Source organism: Squalius cephalus, assembly GCF_949319135.1.
Source record: "Squalius cephalus genome assembly, chromosome: 20".
NCBI classification, from domain to species: domain Eukaryota; kingdom Metazoa; phylum Chordata; class Actinopteri; order Cypriniformes; family Leuciscidae; genus Squalius; species Squalius cephalus.
In genome coordinates this window covers 1085001-1110606 of record NC_137141.1, presented here as the reverse complement: position 1 = coordinate 1110606, position 25606 = coordinate 1085001, and the positions used below count along the sequence as shown (strand labels likewise).

At 42.2% G+C, this 25606-nt stretch overlaps 1 protein-coding gene across 1 annotated transcript in view; it reads right to left on the bottom strand.

Annotated features, from left to right (window-relative positions):
- Positions 1-205: 205 nt before the first annotated feature.
- Positions 206-25606, bottom strand: part of LOC307148105 (gamma-aminobutyric acid receptor subunit rho-1) — a 28428-nt gene continuing 3027 nt past the window's right edge. The window contains exons 2-10 of the mRNA XM_079853395.1: positions 19988-20038; positions 19455-19561; positions 18420-18487; positions 17395-17618; positions 15641-15723; positions 15372-15512; positions 9588-9740; positions 6125-6321; positions 206-4198 (exon numbers count right to left, since the gene is read on the bottom strand). Of these exons, the coding sequence (XP_079709521.1) occupies positions 3902-4198; positions 6125-6321; positions 9588-9740; positions 15372-15512; positions 15641-15723; positions 17395-17618; positions 18420-18487; positions 19455-19561; positions 19988-20038 (1321 nt within the window). The 3' untranslated portion in view covers positions 206-3901. The remainder of the gene's footprint in view (positions 4199-6124; positions 6322-9587; positions 9741-15371; positions 15513-15640; positions 15724-17394; positions 17619-18419; positions 18488-19454; positions 19562-19987; positions 20039-25606) is intronic.

Sequence of the window (25606 nt, the reverse complement as noted above, 5' to 3'; positions counted from 1 at the left end):
TATTTATTTATGTGAAGAATATTCAGAAAATCTAAAGAACCTTTTCCACTCTCATAAGTTTGTGAAATGGAAAGAGTCCGTGGATTCTTCTCTAAAAGTTCCTCATGGAAACACTGATGCCGATAAGGAACCGTACTGTACTTCAGAATATAAATGCTTGTGTAATGGGAATAGCATTTATTAAAACAACTTGAAACAAGAAGCTTAATAAAACGGTGTTTATTTATGTCTAGTGTGATGAGAAATCACAGGTTTAAATAGGGTTTGTATAAATTCTACAACAATCATAAAAAGTGTAAATCATGAGCTAAAACACAAAATATGATCCTAGGAGTCATGACACGAACAATAGCTATATCTACAGTCCGAGTCCAGCGCTCGCCTCACGTCCATTAGCAGGAGATTAGACCATCCCGAACAAGAACAACGGTCATTAATGTTCAGAAGGATTAAAACAAAGGTTTAACATCATCCATGTGTTCAGAAGAGTAATGCACAATGCAGAATCACACAATATCAATGGTTTCTTTTTCTTCTGTTGAATAAAAATAAACATAAAAATAAACTATGCATTTTTTCATAACTAATATGCAACACAGCACAGTTAATAGTAAACATGAAAAATTACATTATAAAAAGCATTAGTAAATACAGATATTGTAATGTTGTGTTATAAAGGTTTTATCTTCAACATGTCAATATAAAATATCAAAATCATGCAGAAAGGTTCATGTGAACGCCAGCAGAGGAAGCTTGTGTGAGAAACTTGATTTATGATTGAATTATGAAATCGTCTTTGATACAGAATCTGTTGTTTTGTGTGAAGAGCGGCTGCACATTTACACAGATCATCTCCACATCTGTGTAATAAAACGGTTTTGAACATTCAGATATGTTTTCATAACTTAATGGGAATGTTAGCAAAATGTTCTTAGAACAGATTTGTGTTAGCTGGGTAATGATATTTGTAGCTTGATAAAGGCTCCGAAATATCGAAATCGAAGAATTAACTGGTGTGACGTCATTTCGAACAAAACCAGGACAAAACGAGTTCGTTTGGAGTTCGTTTCAGGAGTTAAAAAAACAGCTTGTCAAAGTGAACTATCTGGAAATGTTCGTTCCGGCCGGTAAACACCTCTGAACTCCCATTGGTCGGTGGTGATGATGTAACAGGTGGGTGTGGCTCTGGTCGGTGATGATGATGTAATAAGTGGGTGTGGCTCTGGTCAGTGGTGATGATGTAACAGGTGGGTGTGGCTCTGAGGCTCCGCCTTCTCTGAGGTGTAAATCTTCTCCGGTTCATTTCTTCTGTTCAGACGCGAGTGAAAACATGAACACACTGAGAGCCGCTTTATAGCAGAAACTGAAGCTGAAAGAGACACTGACTCTGTCATGTTTAATACTGTAAAGCTGCTGCTTTAAAGGAGTCATAACCTGCAATTTTCACTTTTCCACGAGAATCAATGTATGTTATGATTGCATAATGATTATACACTGGCCGGGAAGCCGATATTTAAAAGTGAAGCGTTTGTTTACCTCAGGGTTTGTAAAATAGCCCACGTGTCGTGCACGCGCACTCAAATACGAAATTTTGATTTCAGCCCCGTCTTGACGTCAAGACGGGGCAGGATATACCATATATGGACACCGCAGCAGGAAGCCCTGCCCCTCTCCCCCTCATATTCAGTCGAGAAAGATGCAGAAACGTAGTGCACACGTGAGTTGCTCTGTTGTTGACTGCCAGAATCAACATGTAAATGTGTTTTCTCTACCAAGAACGGACCTAGCTATCAGGGACCAGTGGATTAAATTCATTTTTAATGACGCGGTTCCTTCAACCCTTCCCACTGGCTTATCGTTAGGTGTTTGTGCTGTGCTAAACATTGTACGCCGGAATCCTTCACAAATTTGGGGCAATATCAGGCGAAGTTGGCATCGAAGCTCGGGAAAAGCGCCATTCCAACAATCAGAGACTTGCCTGCAATTGAAACGGTAAGACTGTGTTTTTATTGCTCTACTGTGTGTAACAAACAGCAGCTAACTGCTAATGCGGCTATTGTATGCTATTGCGTCTGTCACTAGACAAATAAACGAAAGACTCGAGGTGAAGTAATTATTTATGTTCCCTGTAAACGATTTTTGACTGCATTATAATGATTTCTTAATTCAGAATATGAGCAAGATTGCGTAGGTGGATGTGTTCGGGGAATTTGCCAGTTAATAGTAACATTTAAAGCCCCTTAAATGAACGAAATGACTCGAAAAAAGATTTGTTCATTTTGATGAACGAGATCGAACAAGAGAGTCAATGGACACTGGTGGCTGGTGTTGCCAGATTGGGTGTTTTTCCGCTACATATTAAGGCCGGTTTACGGTGTGTTTTAGGTGGGTTTTCGCCTGGAAGGCTTTATAGAAATCTGGCATCCTACTGAACGAAGTTAAACTGAGAGAGCGTGGCGTTCACAGACACCAGAATGAACGAGTTCACAGTAACGTTCATCAGGCAGTAATGCGGTACGTTCAGTTCACGTTCGCCCAAAATATGAACGAGTTCATGAACTATCGTTCAATGAACGCGTTCAGGCACAACACTGGCGGGAGTATTAGCTTCGAGGTAAACATGGGGAATGGCTGCTAACATTACTTTGCAAAAAACAAATGACTGAGATCATCATGAATTCGGCTATTGTTGTATATTGATTGCCTAACGCTTATACACTGGCCGGGAAGCCGGTCGCGGCCAGGTCGGGTTCAATCACAACTTGCGCCATGATGTCATTTTGGAATGATATGCTAAAGCGTTACCTGCGGTGTCAACCCCCCTCCTTCCTGCAACCAATCAACGCGCCCCTCATTTGCATTATTAAAATCGCATCAGATCTCGCGAGACAATAATGCCTTCAGAAATAAGGGTCTGAGGAGCTCTGTGTTTATTTTTTTTCCACTTTTCTTTTTTAGAAGGGCCTGAAAGACTATAATACAGCAGTGGGTATCCAAGGTAATACTAGGTTATGACTCCTTTAAAGCAATCTACTGTATAAAGTGCTGTATAAATAAACGTGACTGTAGATCTGAATCTCAGATGTTTCAAACATATCACATCACTATGATCAGATGCTTTCTGAACTGCTGTTTTCTCTGTTTATTCTGTTATTGAGAGGAAAGCACATATTTACATATTCATCTAAATGTGGAGTATATCAGATCAGCTTTTCCCAGATCAGTTCTCTGATTCCTAGACATTTCCTCCTTTTTATTTGTAAGGAATAACAGATTATTCAAACAAATATTTCCTTAAAACGTTGCTGTCATTAAATTACAAAAACATACGACACAAACAGAAAAGCGTTGGAGACACTGGATCATGAAGGCGGAGAGACCCAGTGGCCGTTCAGCGTCCTCCGAGCCGCTGGAGTGGACTGATCCCGTTAGGAGTAGATGGACCAGTAGATGATGTTAAACATGATCCCGTTAGGAGTAGATGGACCAGTAGATGATGTTAAACATGATCCCGTTAGGAGTAGATGGACCAGTAGATGATGTTAAACGTGATCCCGTTAGGAGTAGATGGACCAGTAGATGATGTTAAACATGATCCCGTTAGGAGTAGATGGACCAGTAGATGATGTTAAACGTGATCCCGTTAGGAGTAGATGGACCAGTAGATGATGTTAAACGTGATCCCGTTAGGAGTAGATGGACCAGTAGATGATGTTAAACGTGATCCCGTTAGGAGTAGATGGACCAGTAGATGATGTTCGACATGATCCCGTTAGGAGTAGATGGACCAGTAGATGATGTTCAACATGATCCCGTTAGGAGTAGATGGACCAGTAGATGATGTTAAACATGATCCCATTAGGAGTAGATGGACCAGTAGATGATGTTCAACATGATCCCGTTAGGAGTAGATGGACCAGTAGATGATGTTGAAGAGGGTGTATGCGCCAGGGAAGATCACTCGTGAGTACTTGTCTATGGCATGAGTGTCTATCCAGATGTTGACGTAGCTCCGTGAGCTTCTGACCCGACCCGTGCTCTGACCGTCGGCGAGGGTAAGCTGGGCCAAGATCCTCTCCTGCCTCCCGCCGTTCTCCGGCATCCCGTAAGTCCCCGTGGTGTTGGGATCCACGTCGCTGTAGCATGTGGTCATCATCATGTCCTCGTCTGGGTTTGCTATCCCACATGTGCAAGGCAACTGCAATGTTGAGCCATAAACACAGACGGACATGTTAGGGCCGGTTCACACAGAGCGTAAGAGATGGAGGTCAGTGAAACGGGGAAAACACTAGATGTCTAGAGGTGCGTATTTTTAAAACTTGGACTTCTTTTAACTTGAGCGCCCGTGTTTAGAACGCTGTGTCGTATGCGAGACAATGCAGAAGACACGAGTGCAATGGTTAAAGACGTCTGTCTGTCGCGTTTACATTGAAAACAATGGGAAAGTAGCGCTGTGGGATGGACAGTGGTGGACGAAGTACAAGGTACAAGGGGAATCATAATGCCGAATCCTGACTGAGGAGAGGAGGAGCTGGGGAGGGAGGAGGGTAATCAGCTCCTGAGAAACGCGATCGCTGCTGATAATACTGAAGGAGCTTATATATCTATACAGTGATAGGCCTCGTATTCCTATAGGTGGATCAGCTGAGAGTCACTGATGAGAGCTTGACTAACGTGACCCGCCAGAACTGAAGCTACGCTTGATTTAATCCTAGTCAGAACTAGTCAGTTTAAAGGGGGGGTGAAATGCTATTTCATGCATACTGAGTTTTCTACACTGGTAAAGAGTTGGATTCCCATGCTAAACATGGACAAAGTTTCAAAAACTAAGTTTTGTTCCAAAAATACTCCTTCCGGGTTGTCACAAGTTTCGGAAAGTTTTTTTCGAGTATGGCTCTGTCTTACGTAAGATAGGGCGGAATTTCCTTATATGGGTCCTAAGGGCACTTCTCCGGTAAGATCGCGGCCGCGCGCGCACTCGTAGACTAGAGCAAGAGAGTGAAAGCAGTTCGCCATCAAAGCGCCCTGCCCGGCTTTTGGGAAGTCAATGTCACCAAAGAAGTGTGTTTTTGGTTGCCAGGGCAAGACAACCCTGCACAGATTCCCAAAGAACCCAGCATTAAGGAACCCGTGGATGGAGTTTGTTTTCCTGAGCATAAACGGAGTTGTGTAAGACTGTTGTTCCCTGCATTTCGACGATGATTGTTTTATAAACAAAGCCCATATCGACGGATTTGCAGATCGTCTAATGCTTAAGGATCGAGCAGTCACAATGATAAAGGTTCGCGGTCGTGCGTTGGAACCGGACGGTGAGTAAAACTGTTTGTTGAACAAATGTCTCTGTGTGTTGTCACTAGCTTGGCGCGTTAGCACAGCTAAGCTTCGCCCACAGGGCCCGCCCCCAGCCGCTCGGTTTTTTCCGGAAAGACTCGGTACAGCCTATCTTTCTGTTAAAAATTTAATAAAACAAAAGACTTTTTGGAGATATGAAGGATGCAATATTACTCTATAGGTACTCAAGATTAACAGGAGATTGAGTGAAAATGAGCATTTCACCCCCCCTTTAAGTTTTTACTTGTCATACATTATACTTATTATTATACTTATATACTTTTACAGCAGATTTAGTTCACAAATAACTGACTGTCATGACCTAAATAAGATTTATTAATTCTCAAATTTGGCATTAGCAACTTACTTTTGTGCCATTCAAGCTCTGACAAAGATTAGAACGCTTGGAAAGAATCAGCTCGTTCACGAGTCCAACATCGCTATCGCATCTCAGCTTGGGTATCGTGCAGCGATTTCTTCAGTTCGCGATAACAAGGAACAATATGTTTTTAATGAAATTGAGTAAAAATAATGATATTATGCTTTGGAATGTAGTGAAGTGAATGTTTCCTAACAGACAAATACTCGGATATAGCACAGACACTTGAAAATGTATTTAAGTACAGTAACTGAGGAAAACTAAAAATGTATTTAAGTACAGTAACTGAGGAAAACTAAATGGCTCTAAATGTGAATTTTCATTATGTCTCTGTATTACTCTTTTCCTCTCGTCATGTTTGTCTACCAGCATCAGACAGTCATTATTTTGGCAAAGTGAAAAGTGGCGTCTTACTTGATTCCTGAGTTTCCTCTCTCGGCGCTCCTGTACGGTGGTCAGGTAATTGACGGCCGCGTACTCGATAACAGAGAGGAAGACGAAGACGAAGCTGACCCACAGGTAGATGTCCACCGCTTTGATGTAGGAGACTCTGGGCATGGAGGCGTTGACTCCGGTGATGATGGTGGACATCGTGAGAACGGTGGTGATGCCTGTGTGAAAGCATTGGTTGGATATAATTTTCATATTTAGTCTTGTTAGTAGGTAGTAAGTACTTAGTCAGTAGTCTTGTTTTCCAGCACAAATATCTAATATATACAGTAAATATTCTAAACATGTTCCTCCATTGAAAGTCTATTCACCTAAAAGCTCAGGCGCTCCAGTACATTCATAAAGATATCTTAACTCAAGTCTTCAGAGGAGACACGATCGCTTTATATGGTCAACAGATTTAACTCTCTTTAGCCCTTGATTAAACCGGTTTATTTGACCATCTTCTTTATTAATGTTTTGAAGCATTGGAAGCACATATTGGCTAAAAAGACTTTCAATGGAGAGACAGAAATCCCTCAGATTTCATTTAAAAAAAAAATCTTCATCTGTGTTTCACAAATGAACAAAAGTCTTACATGTTTGGAGCGACATGAGAGCGAGTAAATATTGACAGAATTTCCATTTTGGGTAAAAACAACCTTTAAAGGTCCCATGACATGCTACTTTTTGTAGGCTTTAATATAGGCCTTAGTGGTCCCTAGTACTGTATCTGAAATCTCTTTCCAAAAATTCAGCCTCGGTGCAGAATTATAGCCACTACAAGCCAGTCCCAGAATGAGCTTCCTTCAGGCAGGCCTTTTCGGTGTCTGTAGCTTTAAATGCTAATGAGGAGGAGAAAGGCGGCGCAAGGTGGAGGGTGGGTGTGGTCTTGACCATCTTGCGGCAACGGTACCGTGGCGTGCATGTTTACTTTGGATATTTTGCAATGGCACGAAGACACGCAGTCGTCCAAGCATCTCAGTTTGACCCAGAATCTGATCCGGATGGAGAAGCAATGGATGAAGAAGTTGCAACTCAGCGGCTCCAGCAGGACGTTTCCGAATGGTTAGTTTAAAATATTATGTCTGGATACGGTAGCCTGGGTGCCAGCCCGAACCCCGCCCACAACATTTTTTGGTCGGGAAGTTCGGTCTGGACTCGATCCGTTGAGGAGTAATTATGCCCGGCTCCCAAAAGGCCGAGCCAATCAAATTGCCAGGGCGGGCTTTAATCGATGATGGACAGATGATCTGCGGTTACGTAATCACCCACGTCATCAAAGAGCGGTTGGGTTGAATTAGTTTACAACAAAGACGACTGCAGCTGGAGAATTGAGATTTAACGAGTTCACACTTACAAATAAGTCAGATAGAATAAATGCGTATATGAGATTTAACGTAGAATAAATGCGTATATGAGATTTAACGAGTTCACACAAATAAGTCAGATAGAATAAATGCGTATATGACGTGCTGTCCGAGGAGAGGGCTGTGGGCTCGGTAGCCATACTCCCCCCGTATTCCTGGTTGTGAGAGAACAAGACAAGAGTGAGGATTCGGGGTGGTGGAGGGATGCTGAAAAACTGTCAAGGAGTGTTAGGTAAGTTGACAGAGTGAATATGCTTCCTCATGCTGATAGATAGGGGTAACGTTAGACATGGTATTGTTTGATGACAAGTTGATATTGGATTGATTATTTGTACGTGCTCCTCCCGAACTTTGTTTATGAAACATCATGTGTAGATTCCGCCATCGCGTCTGTTATAGAAGATATCCACAGCGCATTCATTTTAAAAGAGGAACAGTGAGCCGCGACCTTTTGTTGGTTGAAAATATGAATGAAGAACATGCGTCATTTACTCCGTTGCTCTGATTGGTTGTAGGTCTATCCAATTGAGTGCAGAGTTGTTGTTTTTCCTGTTTCGGTTGAGACACGCCCCATAATCAAATCTCTATGGAGCAGTATCAGACTCACATTCTGACTAGAATATGAGTATGACGAAGTCAGGCTATGGATACGGTACTTTATTCGGATGATTTACAGTTATTATCATGTAGCTAACGCTAACCTACTGTTGCCTTTTCATGAGAGATCTGTAACGTCTGTAATTTATCTTATTACAATTACATCAAGCTCTGCGATCTTGAAATGCGGATATCGCGCACGCCATATAACCAACAGGAAAACGGTTATCCAAATAGCAAAGAAGTGTACAACACTAGTGTGTGTATTCACACGCATACTTGATGCTGTCTACCTTTACATTAGCGCAAGTAACTGCATAGCTACTTAATGTACAGCCACATTCTACATCTAACAAGCTAGGTAACCATAAACAGTAAAGCAACACACTTATATATCATTAGTTGACTTAGCCTACTTGTCCGAGGTGTGTAGCTGAGCCAAAGAGAGTTGGTAGCAGCTACTGATCCAGACTTTAGTTTCAGACGTTCAGCAAGCCCAGCTCTGTATTGACCCAAGTTGAGGAAACAGTCGTCGGTGAAATGTTTGCCGCAGACATGCAAAACTTTGGGAAGTTGTGTCGGCGCATTTCCAGAGAAAATGAAATTAATCCACTGGTTCTTCTGGGACTTGGATGAAGGAACTAAAAAAAGGCGTCGGTGTTCATTTGTACATACAATTATTGAGCAATTATTCGCTCAAAAGTCGCGCGTTTCTACTTCCTAGCTCATTTTCTCATGGGCGAGAAATATTATCTGGGCAGGCAAAGCAGAGAAAGGGGAGGTAGCATTTCTCCTTATGACGTCATAAGGAGGAGATTCAAGATCAGCCCGGTTGAGCTTTCATTTTCTCAAAGGCAGAGAAAGATAGCAAAAGCTCGATTTACACCGATTAAAATTTCTAGAAACTTGGAAACTCCCCTAGCCTGACCATATACAGGCTAGGGGAAATCATATTAATTTAAAAAACCTCAGAAAGTGAAAATTTCATGTCATGGGACCTTTAAGTCTTGTTTACTGAAAAAAGTGAGTTTAGGGTTAAACAGGGAAAAAATCTGCCAATGGGGTCAGAAAAATCAACTTAATTCAAAGGGAAAACAAGATTATTTTTCTGACACCACTGGCAGATATTTGTTCTTGTTTTAAGCATAAACTCAATTTTAATAATTTTTTCAGAAAGCAAGGCTTAATATCTGGTAATTTTGCTTGATTTAAGGCAAGGCAAGGCAAGTTTATTTATATAGCACATTTCATGCACTATGGTCATTTAAATAATTTAAGAATGTTTAGATATTTATACTGGAAAATAAGACAAAAACACAGAGTAAGAAATTCATTTTTGCAGTACTGAGAACTGTTACAACCTGATTTTTAAGATTCTTTCTGTACAACTGAACAATCTCTTCCTTACACTACATAATTACTGAGAGATTAAGGAATGTCTAATTATGTTTGATCAGAAGAGTTTGAGGAGTTTGTCCCACCGAGAGGAACTCTTGCAGGCACGGCTCTGCGGTCGATCCAGAAGGACACCCAGGACAGCATGACCATCAGCGTCGCGGGGAAGTACGTCTGCAGCAGGAAGAAGAAGATGTGCCGCCGGAGAGTGAAGTGTATGTAGAGCCGATTATACCAGCCTGGAAAAGACAGATGTAGATTAAAGTTGTGCGATGATACGGCAGTGTTCGCAGGCGAGTGTTTACAATATTATTAGAGTTACTGTTACTCAAAGAAACGGCCAGATGATTTCATTCCTCTCCGCTCAGCGCTACACTCCACAAGACTTGCGAATGGTGTAGAAGTTGTTTTGCCAGACATTTAGACATGTTGTTCCAACAACACAGCGGAGGAAGCGTTATGGCAGGTATGGCTCGACATACAGTTGTCTTGTAAACTACATTTCATTTGTAGTGTCTGTTTATAAGCAGACCAGTTTCAGACCAGCAGCCTCAGACCAGCAGCCTCAGACCAGCAGACCAGCCTCAGACCAGCAGTCTCAGACCAGCAGACCAGTCTCAGACCAGCAGTCTCAGACCAGCAGTCTCAGACCAGCAGACCAGTCTCAGACCAGCAGTCTCAGACCAGCAGTCTCAGACCAGCAGACCAGCCTCAGACCAGCAGTCTCAGACCAGCAGCCTCAGACCAGCAGACCAGTCTCAGACCAGCAGTCTCAGACCAGCAGACCAGCCTCAGACCAGCAGACCAGCCTCAGACCAGCAGCCTCAGACCAGCAGACCAGTCTCAGACCAGCAGTCTCAGACCAGCAGACCAGCCTCAGACCAGCAGACCAGTCTCAGACCAGCAGTCTCAGACCAGAGGTTAGGACAGAGCGGATGAGCACGAGCCTCCACCTGCTGGAGGGATAATAGCCCACTGCTGTTGACCCGTTACTGTACGCTAGAGGTCTTCAAAGTGAACCCGAGACCCGTCGACCCGGGACCCGATCCGGGACCCGTACGGGTTCGGGTCTATATTTTAAATGATCAGCCGGGTCCGGGTCGGGTCCGAATCTATTACTTCGGGTCCCGGGTCTGTTTAACATTGTGTGTAATACCCATGCGATCGGAGTCAGATCAGACTCGGAGAAAACCCGGCCGTGATTAGACACTGCTTGTGTTTTTTTGTAACTTGCAACTTGTAAAATTAGGAAAAGAAAAGTGTGAGCTGTACCTGTGAGTACAAGGCGATCTCTCTCGCTCTCTCGCTCTCTCTCTCTCTCTCTCTCTCCCTGCCGTTAGAAGCAGAGCGCGCAGACTCAAAGTTAATGCAAGTGCACGCACGGTAATAATGGATACCTTCATGAGCGATGTGCGAAAAAAGCTTAAAAAACAATGAGTATAAAGAGGTAAAACCTATGGGCACCTCTTCTGTCTGGGCAGCCTTCATGCATATTGTAGACGAACATCAGAAAAAAGTAAGTGCAGTTAAGTGTAAAACGTGTGACGCACTGTTGAAGTTTGATTCAACAAAAACTGGCACATCGCATCTTTTAAAGCACACCAGGTCGTGTGGTAAAACTGTTTTGACCCAATCTTCAGTGGCGCCTTTTCTTAGATTGGGTGTAGTTCCAAAAAAAGCAAAGGATGCGATTTTGGAAAAATGCACTAAAGTCTGCGCAAAGGATTTAAGGGCCTTTAGCATGTTTGAAACTCCCGCGTTCACCGACTTGGCGCAGACAATATTAGACACGGGAGCAACACATGGCCGGTGTAATGTGAAGGACTTACTTCCTTCTGGTGTGACGCTATCTCGTTTCACACAGAAAAAATACGAAAGTCTCAGAGCAGAGCTCCTGCCAACAGTTAGGAAAGCCATAGCTGAGGGACTGGCATTCGGAGCATCCACAGATATGTGGACAGATGACCATAGGAAGATCAGTTACACCTGCATCACACTGCATTATATAGATGATGCCTGGGAGTTTAATACCAGGATCATATGTACATGTGCATTTCCATCCGGGGCAAAGAAAACAGCTTTAAACCTGAAGACAGAACTGCTCAAGCAACTAGGTGAATTTGGTCTGGTCCCAGATGAGATCGACAAACTTGTGTTTATCAGTGACCAAGGTGAAAATGTGCAGGCAGCACATATCCAAAGACATTCTTCAGATGCTTGTCCAATTCCTGCAGCCTTTTAAGCAGGCAACTGAGGAGCTCAGTGGCTCAAAATATTGTACAATTAACTTAGTGCCCCTCTGGAAAACCACGCTGATGACACAGTCCCAAGTCCCAAATATCACAGTCCCAAGCTGATCCAGTGCCACTCAGGATACTGAAACACAGGTAAGTGTCTAATAATTACTCTTCTAATTTTCTAACAGATTGCCTGTATATGTACATGTGCTAAAATAAAAAAAAAGAATTATTATTATTATGCATTTAATTTTTTCACTGTTTGCTATATTTTTTTTTGTGTGTTTTTTTTAATGGATTATTCAACTAATTCTATTCTATTTAATAGGTGCATGGGACTTTTGGCTGAACGGATAGTTCTGGGACACCATGAAAAGCTTGCCGTGCTGCTCTGGCCAAAATTCAAGCAGCTTCGGATGTTCACCGCAAAAGAGAGGGAGGAAATATATGAAAGTGCACGTGGAGAGTTGGCCAGCTTCCCTAAAAGAGCTACAACTGAGGTGAATGCCCAGCAGATGCAAGAGGAGGATACAGAGGAGATGGCTGGGCCTGCACCAGGACCAGGACCAGTGCAACACTTTAGCCAGTGGGCTGACGTCGAGGATGCAGAACTGGATACCGGGGTTGATGAACTAGAACAATATTTAAAGCACAAGCCCACAATGGAAAATGATAGAGACATTCTTAGTTTTTGGAAACACAACCAAAATATGTTTCCATCAATGGCACAACTGGCAAGAAAAATACTCTGTGTGCCTGCATCTAGTGTGAGTTGTGAGTCAGCCTTCAGCATCTCTGGTCGCACGTTGGAGAATCGTCGGACCTGCCTCAGCACTGCTAGTGTAAATGCTTCGCTGTTTCTGAATAGCAACATGTAGGCCAAACATGAAAATTAAAGCAGCCCTACTAGACCTCTGTCTATGCACCACTTTATTAAAGATAAGACAAGCACAGCTTAGAGAGCTGATGTTATTTTTTGTTGCATTGCATATTAGCATTGAATATTTAATTTAAATTTTTTTTAGGGCAGGGTTTCAAGAACATTTATGTTGAATATAAATATATACTCGCAAGCAAATAATTGAATGCACGTTGATTGCACAGAATTCACAGTTGCACAGTGCACACTTCAAGATGTTTTATGGTTGTTTAATTAAGTCATATAGCCAATGGTTTGTTGCCATGCATAGTTTTGTGTGCAGTGGGGAATCAGATCATTATTTTCTATATTAGTTTATTTTATTTATATGTTTTATTCTTGGCAGTAATTATTGACATATGTACTAGGCTACTACTAGTATGTACTAAGTGTCATTTTGAGTTTCTGTTCCTATTACGTGACATAGTAGTAAAGTAGTTCAAATCTCAAAAATGCTTGCAGACTTGAGTCTTGACACACTCATATTTAGGCCTAATATATTTCAAATCAGCAACATATCTGAGGTGAACTGTCACATGAATATTTACTTTGACGCTCAAAATAAATTGCGTTAAAAAGCATATTTTAGGTTGATCCAGCTAGCGCGCATGTGCAGTCTCAAGCGCGTGTCATGTTTCTATGGCAACCAGTTACCAGAGCTTCAGTGAGGGACCGCCAAACCGCGCTTTAGATTTTACAATAAATTAACCGTCTTGTTTATAACTTTGACTGTTTGCCCTTTTGAACTATAATAACGATTGCTCGTTCAGTGCCATGGCATGGCCGCTGACGTTATTTATTTGCTATCATCTCCGTGCTCTCTGCTCTGCATCGAGTCTGAATCTGACAAACTAAAGGTAAGACAAAAAGTATTTTTCGCAACAGGTTTATTGACTTGTAATAGCAGTTTAAGCTGGAATATGTGACAATCGGGTCCAGTCGGGTCTGTGTCTTCCCGGCGGTTTCGGGTCCAGCTTTCAAATAATAGATGGGTCCAGGTCAGGTCCGGTTAAGCATTTCTCGGTTTTGCACGGGTCCGGGTCCAGCTTTTGAAATAATAGACGGGTCCGGGTCGGTTTGGTGTAGCACATTACGGGTCTCTTTCGGGTTCGGGCACGAATTTTTGGACCCGTGAAGACCTCTACTGTACGCTGCTGGAGGACCAGAACTAACTGTAGTGTAACAGCAGATGCAATATTGAAGAACTCTGGCAACAACTGAGAAAAGCACAGCGATGAGTGTGCCAACAAAAGCACAGTTCTGAAATCATGCGTATTTAACAACATATGTACCCAGCTAACAATTTTTTTTTATAAAATGTTTTATTAATGTTCCCATTAAGTTATGAAAACGTTTGTTCTGAATGTTCTTAAAATAAATTCTTGTCTATGCGAATGTTTTATTGTTTTGCAAGTATTATGGGAACAATGTTCTCTGAACCATCTGAAAGAAAGTAGTAAGTAGTAATGTTTAAAAAAATATATTAGACTAACTTCCAACAAAAATGTTTCAGAAAAATGTTAGATGAACGATGTATAAATAATGTTTTAGTGCTGACGTTTTGGGAACATTATTAAAGACCTTGAACAAACGTTCTATTAATGTCTGTGTTCTAGATGATGGGTGACTCTACGCTCACCTGCCCTATCTTAATGCCCTATCTTAATGCCCTATCTTAATGCCCTATCTTAATGCCCTTTAAAAGGAGTCCTTCTACTACTCCTCGGTGCTCCACATTTTGTTTGTTTATGTTGCTGGTCTTTTCCGTTGTTGCACTTACACTAGAGCCACACTACAGTTCATGCCTACATCCTACACACTACACACTACATTACTGATTTTACTGTCACTACATTTGCACTTGTTTGGTTTAGTCTTCTGTTCGGTTAATAAATATTGAGTTAAATCTGACGACCGAGTGTGTCCCTTCTAGAGATGCGCAGTTGGCGGATAAACCGCGGATCGGGCAGATGACGTGACGAAAAATAATATTTTAATTCAATTCGGGCGGGTGGCGGGCGGTTGAACCAATCAAATGAAAAATATTATGTATACAGCAATCAGCGGATGGCGGGCGGGTGCAGTTTTGAAAATTGGTCAAAAACGTTGGTGCGGATGGATGGCGGACGGATGATGAGTTTTGTGATGCGGTTGCGGATGAAATAATAGCCCATCCGCGCATCTCTAGTCCCTTCCTTTGTTGCGGCCTTTTGGAGCCACAGGTCTTTTTACTGAAAGACTGTTTGAGAGAACCTTGAGGGAACGTTCTGGGAAGCTGTGAAGCTCGTTATAACAAAAACCAAGAGAGAAAACACAAGTATTAGGAAAGAAGTGCTACTGAACGACTCTGAGGGATGAGATGGACACACAACGTCATCTCAGACTTTATCTGAAGAAGATTAATCAGAAAAGTTCAAAATCTTTGCAAATACGGCGAGATTAAATGACAGGAGGTTGGTTGCATTTTTCATTCTCCCCAACAGCGAGCAGAGAGTTTGCTGGAAGTCATGTTGATGCAGATCCGCGTGCCGTTGTTGAATGAACGAGCTAAACTAAGCAGAAGTCACTTTGCTTCTTTAGTAAATTTGATTTAAGAATGTTTAGATATTTGCACTGGGAAAAAAGCGTTCAGAGAATTGAATGGTGCTAACCTGCCAAGCTCAAGGACTTCAGCATAAACCACATCAGATATGAGGGAGCGTGAGTGCGGTTACCTGTGCTGCTGTAGAACGCTAGTTTAGTTGTGGTGTGGAACTTCTGGATGAGGAACTGGGACAGAGAAATCCTGTCGTCTGTGTTCAGCGACTCGTTGCCCTTCTTCCAGTAAAGCATGAGATCGTCGTCAGTGTACGCATCTGAGAAAACACCACATGTACTCCACATCATCACATCAACAGGCACATCTCCAATGACCAGCACCACATCTGAATCCTTCAGTTCAACGACACCACATTCAAATGTGTGTGTGTGTGTGTGTACATACAGCTCTCGATCTCGAGTGAGCACGTCTGTGTGTCCAGTGGGAATCGGCTCAGGTCCATGTTACACATGGCAGTGACGGTCACTCTGCAACGACACACGAGACATCGAGAGTTAGTCACACAGGCGACGCACAGGATTCATGACGTCCTCCAGCGGCATCGGAAGTGGAACGGACCAGTTCATCTTCTGTTATTTCCACGTTTGATATTTAAATATCATGTTATGGAAGAGTTTTGCTACTGTTTTAGTAATGGCCGCTGGTTTGCCCACAACAAAACCAAACTACTAACAATAACATAACTCTCACATAACCGTCAATATGGAGATTCATTTGAATGAAACGGTCCTGATGAAAATCTTTGTCAGTTCAGTAGTTAACATTTGTAACATTGTTGGTTTTTATGTATTTTACTATTTTCTTCTTCAAAGAAACGTATGTATAGGCCCCGAAATACTTCAAGAACAAACTGGTGTGACGTCATTTCAAACAAAACCAGGCCAAATCAAAGTTCGTTTGGAGTTTGAAACAGCTCGTCAAAGTCAACTATCTGGTTAGTTTGCTCTGGCTGGTAAACACCTCTGAACTCCCATTGGTCAGTGATGATGATGTAACAGGTGGGTGTGGCTCTGAGGCTCCGCCTTCTCTGAGATGTAAATCTTCTCCGGTTCATTTCCTCCGTTCAGACGCGAGTGAAAACATGAACACACTGAGAGCCGCTTTATAGCAGAAACTGAAGCTGTGATTCTAATCGAAAGCGACACTCCTGATTTAAAGAAATGTACTGTATAAAGTGTTATATATATAAACATGACATGACTGTAGATCTGAATCTCAGAGCAAACATATCCACATCTCTATGATCAGATGCTTTCTGAACTTCTGTTTTCTTTGTTTATTCTGTTATTGAGAGGAAAGAGCAGCACATATTTACATATTCATCTAAACAGGTATATCACTGCAAATGTATTTCAAACTCTCTTGTAGCAAAGAACGAATAAAATTAACTTCACCTTGAGTACATTGGGCCTTAACTGTTGCATTTTAAGAGTTCTATAGCAGTCTATTTTGTATTGTTTATGGTCATATTGAATAGTTTGAGCTGTATTGTCATTTGTCATAGGATTGTCATTTTCCACCGCCTATTTTGAATTTTGGGATATCATATAAAAAATGCTGGATGGAAACTGATGTGCGTAGTTTCTAAAAATGTGGATAAAAAACATATGCGCTCAATTGAGGCAGATTATTTTTTATTCAACAAGAAGACACTCACATAAACTACGATGGAAACACATTTACTGAATAAATCCCTAAAAATTACCTCATGTGACCCCAGCAGAGGCTGTGATTGGATTAATGGACTAACCAGCCGACCAATGGCATCGCAGCACCTCAAATGTGGGTTTGGTGTTTCTGGATCAGAATGATTTGGTTTGATTCCCTCCAGAAGCATCTCATACACGAGTGTGTTCCCGAACGCAAGAGAACATGACAGCGTTTACTGTGTTTCGTCTGACGCTCGAGACACACTCGTTTATGATGGAGGGAAAAACCGCCCGATTGCAGAAACTTACACTTTTATTACTGATATTTTGAGCCAGTTTCCCAGGAAGTGACCATTTTAATCTCCTGAACACATGGGATGGAAACGCTGCTTTATCTCGAATGTTTTATGCCATATTCTAATTTTAAGTGAAATTCAGGAGTGAGATGATTAGAGAGGCTCATGAACGTCTGGTTTCGGACAGGCTCACCTCAGACTGTAGAGGACGTTGCCGTCTGGATGCACTCGTAACATCACATTGTCCGTGGTTGTGTCGTGGATGAAAGATCTTTTGGAGTGAACGAAGAACATGTCGGGCACCCAGATCTTCTTCACCAGCCGGCTGTCGAACGTCATGCTTTGGTTGTTGGTGCTCGGGAAGGACAAGCGCTCGTCTTTCCAGTAGTGCCTCAAATACAGTGTCATCGTAAAATCCTGATGGGAAACATCAGATGTTGGACATACTGAGCTTTTAACACAGAATCGAAAACATCTGAACCAGTTCCAGTGAGGCACGGGACAATCTTATGTACAACACAAAGCAATATGAATACTGACATCAGTGTTACATTTAATGATTAATAACCACCAAGAAACACAGTACTGTACTGTAGGAAACATTCATCAGCACTTTCCACACGACTCATCCAGACACAACTATCCCTTTGATTCAAGTATAGTACAGTAACATTCCCAAGTCCAAAGGTGATGCCTGGCCGAGGAATATTCACATCTTCACCCTATTCAAATATTAATAAAAATCGGTCAAATATTTTGTAGTCATATTGCGTAGTTGTGCTTGGAGTCGTTTGTTTTATTTATAATAATAACGCTATGAAACGTGCCTAATTGTGCAACATGAATTTGGACCAAGCTGTCATACAAAGAAATCATGAACAAATGCATCAACAAGAGAGTACCGGCGAAATATTAATAACTGATTATGCCGTAGTCAGTGTATGCTTTTTCCTGTAGCTTGCCTTTTCTTGACAAATCATTTTGTCAGATAAATACTTTCACTATTTCACTATTTTCATATTTTAAATATTTTTAAAAATACGGAATATTTTCCTCATATGTTGATGGTTTAGTCAAACCCCCCTCCGGACATCACTTTTGGCCATTACTGTATAATAACCCTTAATAACCCTTATCTGTACTTTACCTCAAGAGCTAGATTTGTGTAATAATAATAATAATAATAACACTTATGAGGTGCTCTTAATTAACACTCACCATGTCGACCTCAGAGATGGTGTCGAGACTTTCCACCTGAACGTCCACACCTACTGGAATCGGAGGTCCTGTCGAAGAGAAAACTGTTTTTAAAAAATCGTTTTTATTGATAATAATGAAAGGATGTCATTATCATAAAATATATTTCATTCTAGAAAATATGTCCAGGGTGCCTCCAGTAATGTGGTGTGTGTGAGCAGACGGGATTTAGCTGTGTTTGTGGCCTATTTTAGCTCCGGGACACGAGCGCTCAAACGCAAGTGGGTCACGAGTGATCACAGAGAGCCGACAGACTCTGTTTCCTTTTCCCCAGTGCCAGAATATTCCACACATGACAAGCCAAAGCCAACGAGTTCATCAAAAGTATTGTAGTGTTACAAGTTATGAAACGGATGCTCTTCTCTGCAGTAGAGAGTAAAACGGTATCAAGTTTCTCAAAGGGGATGAAAAAATTATTAAAATGAACTAAAGTCTCTGCCAATTGCATATATGTGTGTCACACTACAAAACTGATGTTCGTCCTCAGTATTTCTCTCTTGTTTTCCAACATAAATATCTAAACATTCTTAAATCAAGATACATTTACTGGAGAAGCAACATGACTGAAGATATTAAGGCTTGTTTACTGAAAAATTCATCAAAATGAAGTGAGTTTGTGCTTAAAACAAGAGCAAATATCTGCCAGTGGGGTCAGAAAAATCATCTTAATTCAAAGTGAAAACAACGTTTTACATTTTCAGTAAACAAGACTTGAATCAAATCAAATGTATCTTGATTTAAGAATATTTACATATTTTTACTGGAAAACAAGACAGAAACACTGAGGAAGAACATCATTTCAGAGTAGATAAGGTTAGACTGCATAACGTGGACTAAATAATTAAAACCATCCATAAATACAAAACATATTAAGTATTAACCACGAGTCCAAGTGCAACACAAACTCAAGCATGAGCGATACAGTGACTCTCGTCTTACGCGCGCGTGTCCAGTGTTTGTGTGCAGATATCTCAGATGTAAGCAGCCCATGCTCACCTCCAAACGCTGGTCTCATTGTAAAATCATGGTCATCTATCCTCAACAGCTGCTCTGATTTGGTCATAGGAGACTTTGTCATGTCTGGACTTCTTCTGAAGATCGGGCTAAAATGATGATGAGAGTAAAACTATTAGACAATGCTATGAGCTGAAGCACTGTCAACATCCCATCTGACAGGGAAGGCTCACAGAACATTGGCTAATTCAGAAAACATTCAGAAATAACATTTTCGTAACTGTAATGGGAACATTAGAAAAACGTTCTCAGGTCTTTTTTTTTTTTTTTTAACATTGCTGCCACATCTAACAGAAAAGTACATAAAGGCCAAAAAATATTTCTGGCACTTATGGCAATGATAGATTATGATCTTAGAAGTTTTTTTAATCCAGAGACAAAATGCATTTCTCATCCCAATGTACTCCGTAAAGCCGTTTAAAAATATCTAGCATAACGCAAGACGTCATTTAAACAGAAATACTAACAAAAGACTGTAAGAGCACAATACAAATCTGTATTAAATGATACTGCACCTGCCAGACTTGTGGCTTCCTCCATCCACCCGTGTTGTTTCTCTCCGTAATCTGTGAGGGAAAAGAACGAAATGAAATTCTGCCATATCAACAGAATCTGCAATGATTCAGCAGCGTGGATGCAGACAACATGATCAGATGTGCACTGAGCAAAGAGCTCTGCGCTGGCATTGCTCACATTCTAAAAACATTTGGAGGACAGAAAAAAGTATTTTTACTTTGTTAGAGTACTTACGTGGCTACATTTTATCTTTGGCTTACAAGTATTTGTACAGTATAATTACTTTGATTTTGGGAAACTTTTACCTTTACTTTACTACATTCCAAAGCATAATACTTTTTACTCCACTACATTTCATATAAACATGTCGTTATTCTCGTTATCTTGTCTCAGGTTACGACTGTAACCAGTGTTCCCTGAGAAGGAAACAAGACACTGCGTTTAAAGATGGTGCTGTGGGGAACTGTGTGCAACTATAATTCAGGGTGCTGCGTCACCCTGTGACGTGTTACGGTGTACCGCGGAGGCTATAAGGGTTACCCGGAACAAAGCAGCGTCAGCTTCTGATTGGCTGAAGCAAGCCGCTCACATACCAAGGATGGTAAAGGGACACAGCATCCCATTCCCTTCTCAGAGAACAATGGTAACAGTAGTAACCTGAGAATGTTCCCTTTCAGGGAACTGGCGCTGTGCCCAAAGATGACACTATGGGGAACGAAATACCCACTGTGCCATACTGACAAGTGTCCTGTTGTGAAGCTGTGTTCTTGACTTTATGCAAATATCAAACGAAAAACGCAGTAGACAGCCAATCCCTGTGAGGTTCGGGATGTGACGTCTGTCTTGAGAGTTTAAAAATATGCAGATTGTGCCAGAGTTTATGCTGAATTTATTGCAAGTTCATTTTGTTTACGAATTAGAGGCTTTGCTGTTGTTATGTTAAATATTTTATTTTGGTTCTGTTCATTGTGATTTATATTGGCTGGGTTTATACAAGTTTATAAAATTGAAATGATATCTTTGCTTGGTGCATTTGGAAACAAAGCTTGTCTATTTCTAAATGTAATCGCGTGCATCTCTGATGATTATATTGTCCGTGTGTTAAAAAAAACATGGATTAAACACACTCGCAACAGACACACCCCAAAGCGGAGGCGTTATAGCGTTGCCAGCGGCACTGAGCGGAGTTTTGCCGCTGTAGTGGACACGCACTGTCAGACTTCCACCATCGGGAGGTTCTCTGAACATAAATCTCTAGAGCTCTCACAGGGCAAGTAAGTTCAGCCTCTCTTGGTCCACCGATACAAAAGCAGGAGGATGGAAGGGGTCACCGTGATTTTGCCAAGTAAAACATGTTCCTGGATCAACATATTTTTTGATCCTGGAATAACATTCCTGTCCCAAAATTTAGTCCTTACCCTATCCCTACCCCTAAACCTAACCCTACCCATAACTTTTCCCTAAAATCAGAGGGAAATGATAGGTGAATAACACTGATGTTGAAGCACCTCACCCTGGTTCTAAGTCTAAACTTGACATAAACTGTAAACTTGTCTCTCAAATCTGATTGGTTGATTTGGAAAGTTGTTCCAGGATCAACAAAGATGTTGATCCAGGAACATGTGGTACTTGGTGAAATCACGTTCACCGGATGGAAGGCCTGCAGAATTGTAGAATGTGCGGTATTCGATGGTACATTAGGCAATTATTTCAGTCTAGGGTGAAGAACAACCTTCACCCAACCCGGAGCAAAATCTAAGCAGGAGGAGGCAACTGACAAGGCCTGCAAATCTCCTACCCTCTTAAGAGAAGTGATAGCCAACAAGATCGCCATCTTCAAAGAGAGAAATGTTTTAGAGACAGAGTCTATATGTCTGAATGGATCTTTATCACTGTAAATCTGCTTTGAAACAATCTGTGTTGTAAAAAGCGCTTTATAAATAAAGGTGACTTGACTTGTCTTGACTGAAGGGTACCAGGGACAACCCCTCTAAAACCATGACCAAATCCCAGGCCAGGACTCTCTTATGAACCCAAGGCCTCACCCTCAGAGTGCCAAGAAAGAAACAAGTTACCAACTAATGTCTTCCCAAACACCGATCACCTTACGGTGCGTGGCCGTGGAGGGACATAGACCTGCAGAGAAACAATCCTGGAGGAACTCCAGCTTTAACTCGTGAAGAATCTTCCCTTTAGGGTGTAAAGTTTCTGTATATTAGTAAAGAGAGACCAGCATTCAGGAGCTGATCCCCCTCAGACCCACAATTTCCACATCTCTGGCCAGGGGTGATATATTGTGCCCCCGGCTTTTGACAGAAGATCCCTCCTGGGCAGAACTGGATTATGATGAGTAGACTGACGCCATTCTGGCAAACTCTCTCTAGAACTGGCCGAGGCTACATCCGAACCATGAGTCCAATGGCATCAGTCCAAGAAGAGTCCAATGGCATCAGTCCAAGAAGAGTCCAATGGCGTCCAGTCCAAGAAGAGACAAATGGCATCAGTCAAAGAAGAGTCCAATGGCATTAGTCCAAGAAGAGTCCAATGGCATTAGTCCAAGAAGAGTCCAATGGCATCCAGTCCAAGAAGAGTCCAATGGCGTCCAGTCCAAGAAGAGTCCAATGGCATTAGTCCAAGAAGAGTCCAAGAAGAGTCCAATGGCATTCGGTCCAAGAGGAGTCCAATGGCATCAGTCCAAGAAGAGTCCAATGGCATCAGTCCACGAAGAGTCCAAGAAGAGTCCAATGGCATCAGTCCAAGAAGAGTCCAATGGCGTCCAGTCCAAGAAGAGACCAATGGCATCAGTCAAAGAAGAGTCCAATGGCATTAGTCCAAGAAGAGTCCAATGGCATTAGTCCAAGAAGAGTCCAATGGCGTCCAGTCCAAGAAGAGTCCAATGGCATTAGTCCAAGAAGAGTCCAATGGCATCCAGTCCAAGAAGAGTCCAATGGCGTCCAGTCCAAGAGGAGTCCAATGGCATTAGTCCAAGAAGAGTCCAAGAAGAGTCCAATGGCATCAGTCCAAGAAGAGTCCAATGGCGTCCAGTCCAAGAAGAGACCAATGGCATCAGTCAAAGAAGAGTCCAATGGCATTAGTCCAAGAAGAGTCCAATGGCATCAGTCCAAGAAGAGTCCAATGGTATCAGTCCAAGAAGAGTCCAATGTCATCAGTCCAAGAAGAGTCCAATGGCGTCCAGTCCAAGAAGAGACCAATGGCATCAGTCAAAGAAGAGTCCAATGGCATCAGCCCAAGAAGAGTCCAATGGCATTAGTCCAAGAAGAGTCCAAGAAGAGTCCAATGGCATCCAGTCCAAGAAGAGTCCAATGGCATCAGTCCAAGAAGAGTCCAATGGCATCCAGTCCAAGAAGAATCCAATGGCATCAGTCCAAGAAGAGTCCAATGGCATCCAGTCCAAGAAGAGTCCAATGGCATTAGTCCAAGAAGAGTACAATGGCATCAGTCCAAGAAGAGTCCAATAGCATCAGTCCAAGAAGAGTCCACTGGCATCAGTCCAAGAAGAGTCCAATGGCATCAGTCCAAGAAGAGTCCAATAGCATCAGTCCAAGAAGAGTCCAATGGCATCAGTCCAAGAAGAGTCCAATGGCGTCCAGTCCAAGAAGAGTCCAATGGCATCAGTCCAAGAAGAGTCCAATGGTATCCAGTCCAAGAAGAGTCCAATGGTATCCAGTCCAAGAAGAGTCCAATGGCATCAGTCCAAGAAGAGTCCAATGGCATCAGTCCAAGAAGAGTCCAATGGCATCAGTCCAAGAAGAGTCCAATAGCATCAGTCCAAGAAGAGACCAATGGCATCAGTCCAAGATGAGTCCAATGGCGTCCAGTCCAAGAAGAGTCCAATGGCATTAGTCCAAGAAGAGTCCAAGAAGAGTCCAATGGCATCCAGTCCAAGAAGAGTCCAATGGCATCAGTCCAAGAAGAGTCCAATGGCATCCAGTCCAAGAAGAATCCAATGGCATCAGTCCAAGAAGAGTCCAATGGCATCAGTCCAAGAAGAGTCCAATGGCATCCAGTCCAAGAAGAGTCCAATGGCATCAGTCCAAGAAGAGTCCAATGGCGTCCAGTCCAAGAAGAGTCCAATGGCATCAGTCCAAGAAGAATCCAATGGCATCAGTCCAAGGAGTCCAATGGCATCAGTCCAAGAAGAGTCCAATGGCATCAGTCCAAGAAGAGTCCAATGGCGTCCAGTCCAAGAAGAGTCCAATGGCATCAGTCCAAGAAGAGTCCAATGGTATCCAGTCCAAGAAGAGTCCAATGGTATCCAGTCCAAGAAGAGTCCAATGGCGTCCAGTCCAAGAAGAGTCCAATGGCATCAGTCCAAGAAGAGTCCAATGGTATCCAGTCCAAGAAGAGTCCAATGGCATTAGTCCAAGAAGAGTCCAATGGTATCCAGTCCAAGAAGAGTCCAATGGTATCCAGTCCAAGAAGAGTCCAATGGCATCAGTCCAAGAAGAGTCCAATGGTATCCAGTCCAAGAAGAGTCCAATGGTATCCAGTCCAAGAAGAGTCCAATGGCATCAGTCCAAGAAGAGTCCAATGGCATCAGTCCAAGAAGACTGGGGGGGCCTGGGAATGGTTGGGAATAAAGGCTACTGACTGTCTCTTTGCCTCCCGAAACCTCTCGATGGCCAAGCTTACAGACCAGCGGAGACACTGGGTCGTCGAGGATAAAGGGTTTGTCCATCTCCTTGATGCCAGATAGATTAAATCAAAGGTGTCTCTCCATTGCCACCAGGGCTGACATTGAGGTCCGTGGCCCGACGTAGCTCTTTATCAGACCCGACCCCTCCACCTTTGTCCAGGTCCCATAGCAGTTTGGCTTGGTATTCCTGCAAGACTGCCATCGTATTCAAGCAAGCACCTGCCTGACCTGCCGCCATACATGCCTTGCTCACCAGGGATGATGTATTTCTGCACGGTTCGGTGGACAAGGTGTATTTGTGTATTACTGTCTGAATGGGGAATGGTTTTAGGGTAAAAACTAAACATAACATTAAAATAAAGCAAATTAATGCCCATGCATCTTCCCTTCTGCCGTAGCAGTTTCAAATAAAACTTCAAATAAAACTTTGCAACACATTTTTCCCTTTGTGACGTTTGTTTTTTTAATTTTTAATTTTTTAATTTATGAGTTTTGGTTATAAAATAAAAGTTATCTTGCAGATCTTGCTTACTTGGAAATAATTCATAATGATGTCAGACTGAGCTGTAACCTATTTAAGCTCTATCTGTGTGTCGTTCCCAAACCTGTCCTGGAGTACCCCCAACACTGCACGTTTTCTTTGTCTCCCTAATCAAACACACCTGATTCAACTCATCAGCTCATTAACACACCTGATTCAACTCATCAGCTCATTATCACATGGGTTAATGAGCTGATGAGTTGAATCAGGTGTGTTTGATTAGGGAGACAAAGAAAATGTGCAGTGTTGGGGGTCCTCCAGGACAGGTTTGGGAACCACTGGATGCATTACATTCATGTATATTGAGCAGTGCGATGCAGTATATAAAAATAAAAAATAAAAATAATTACAAAATAAATAAACATTCATCAATCAGTACTTTTTACTTTTAATACTTAAGTAGGCCTACATAAAAAAAAA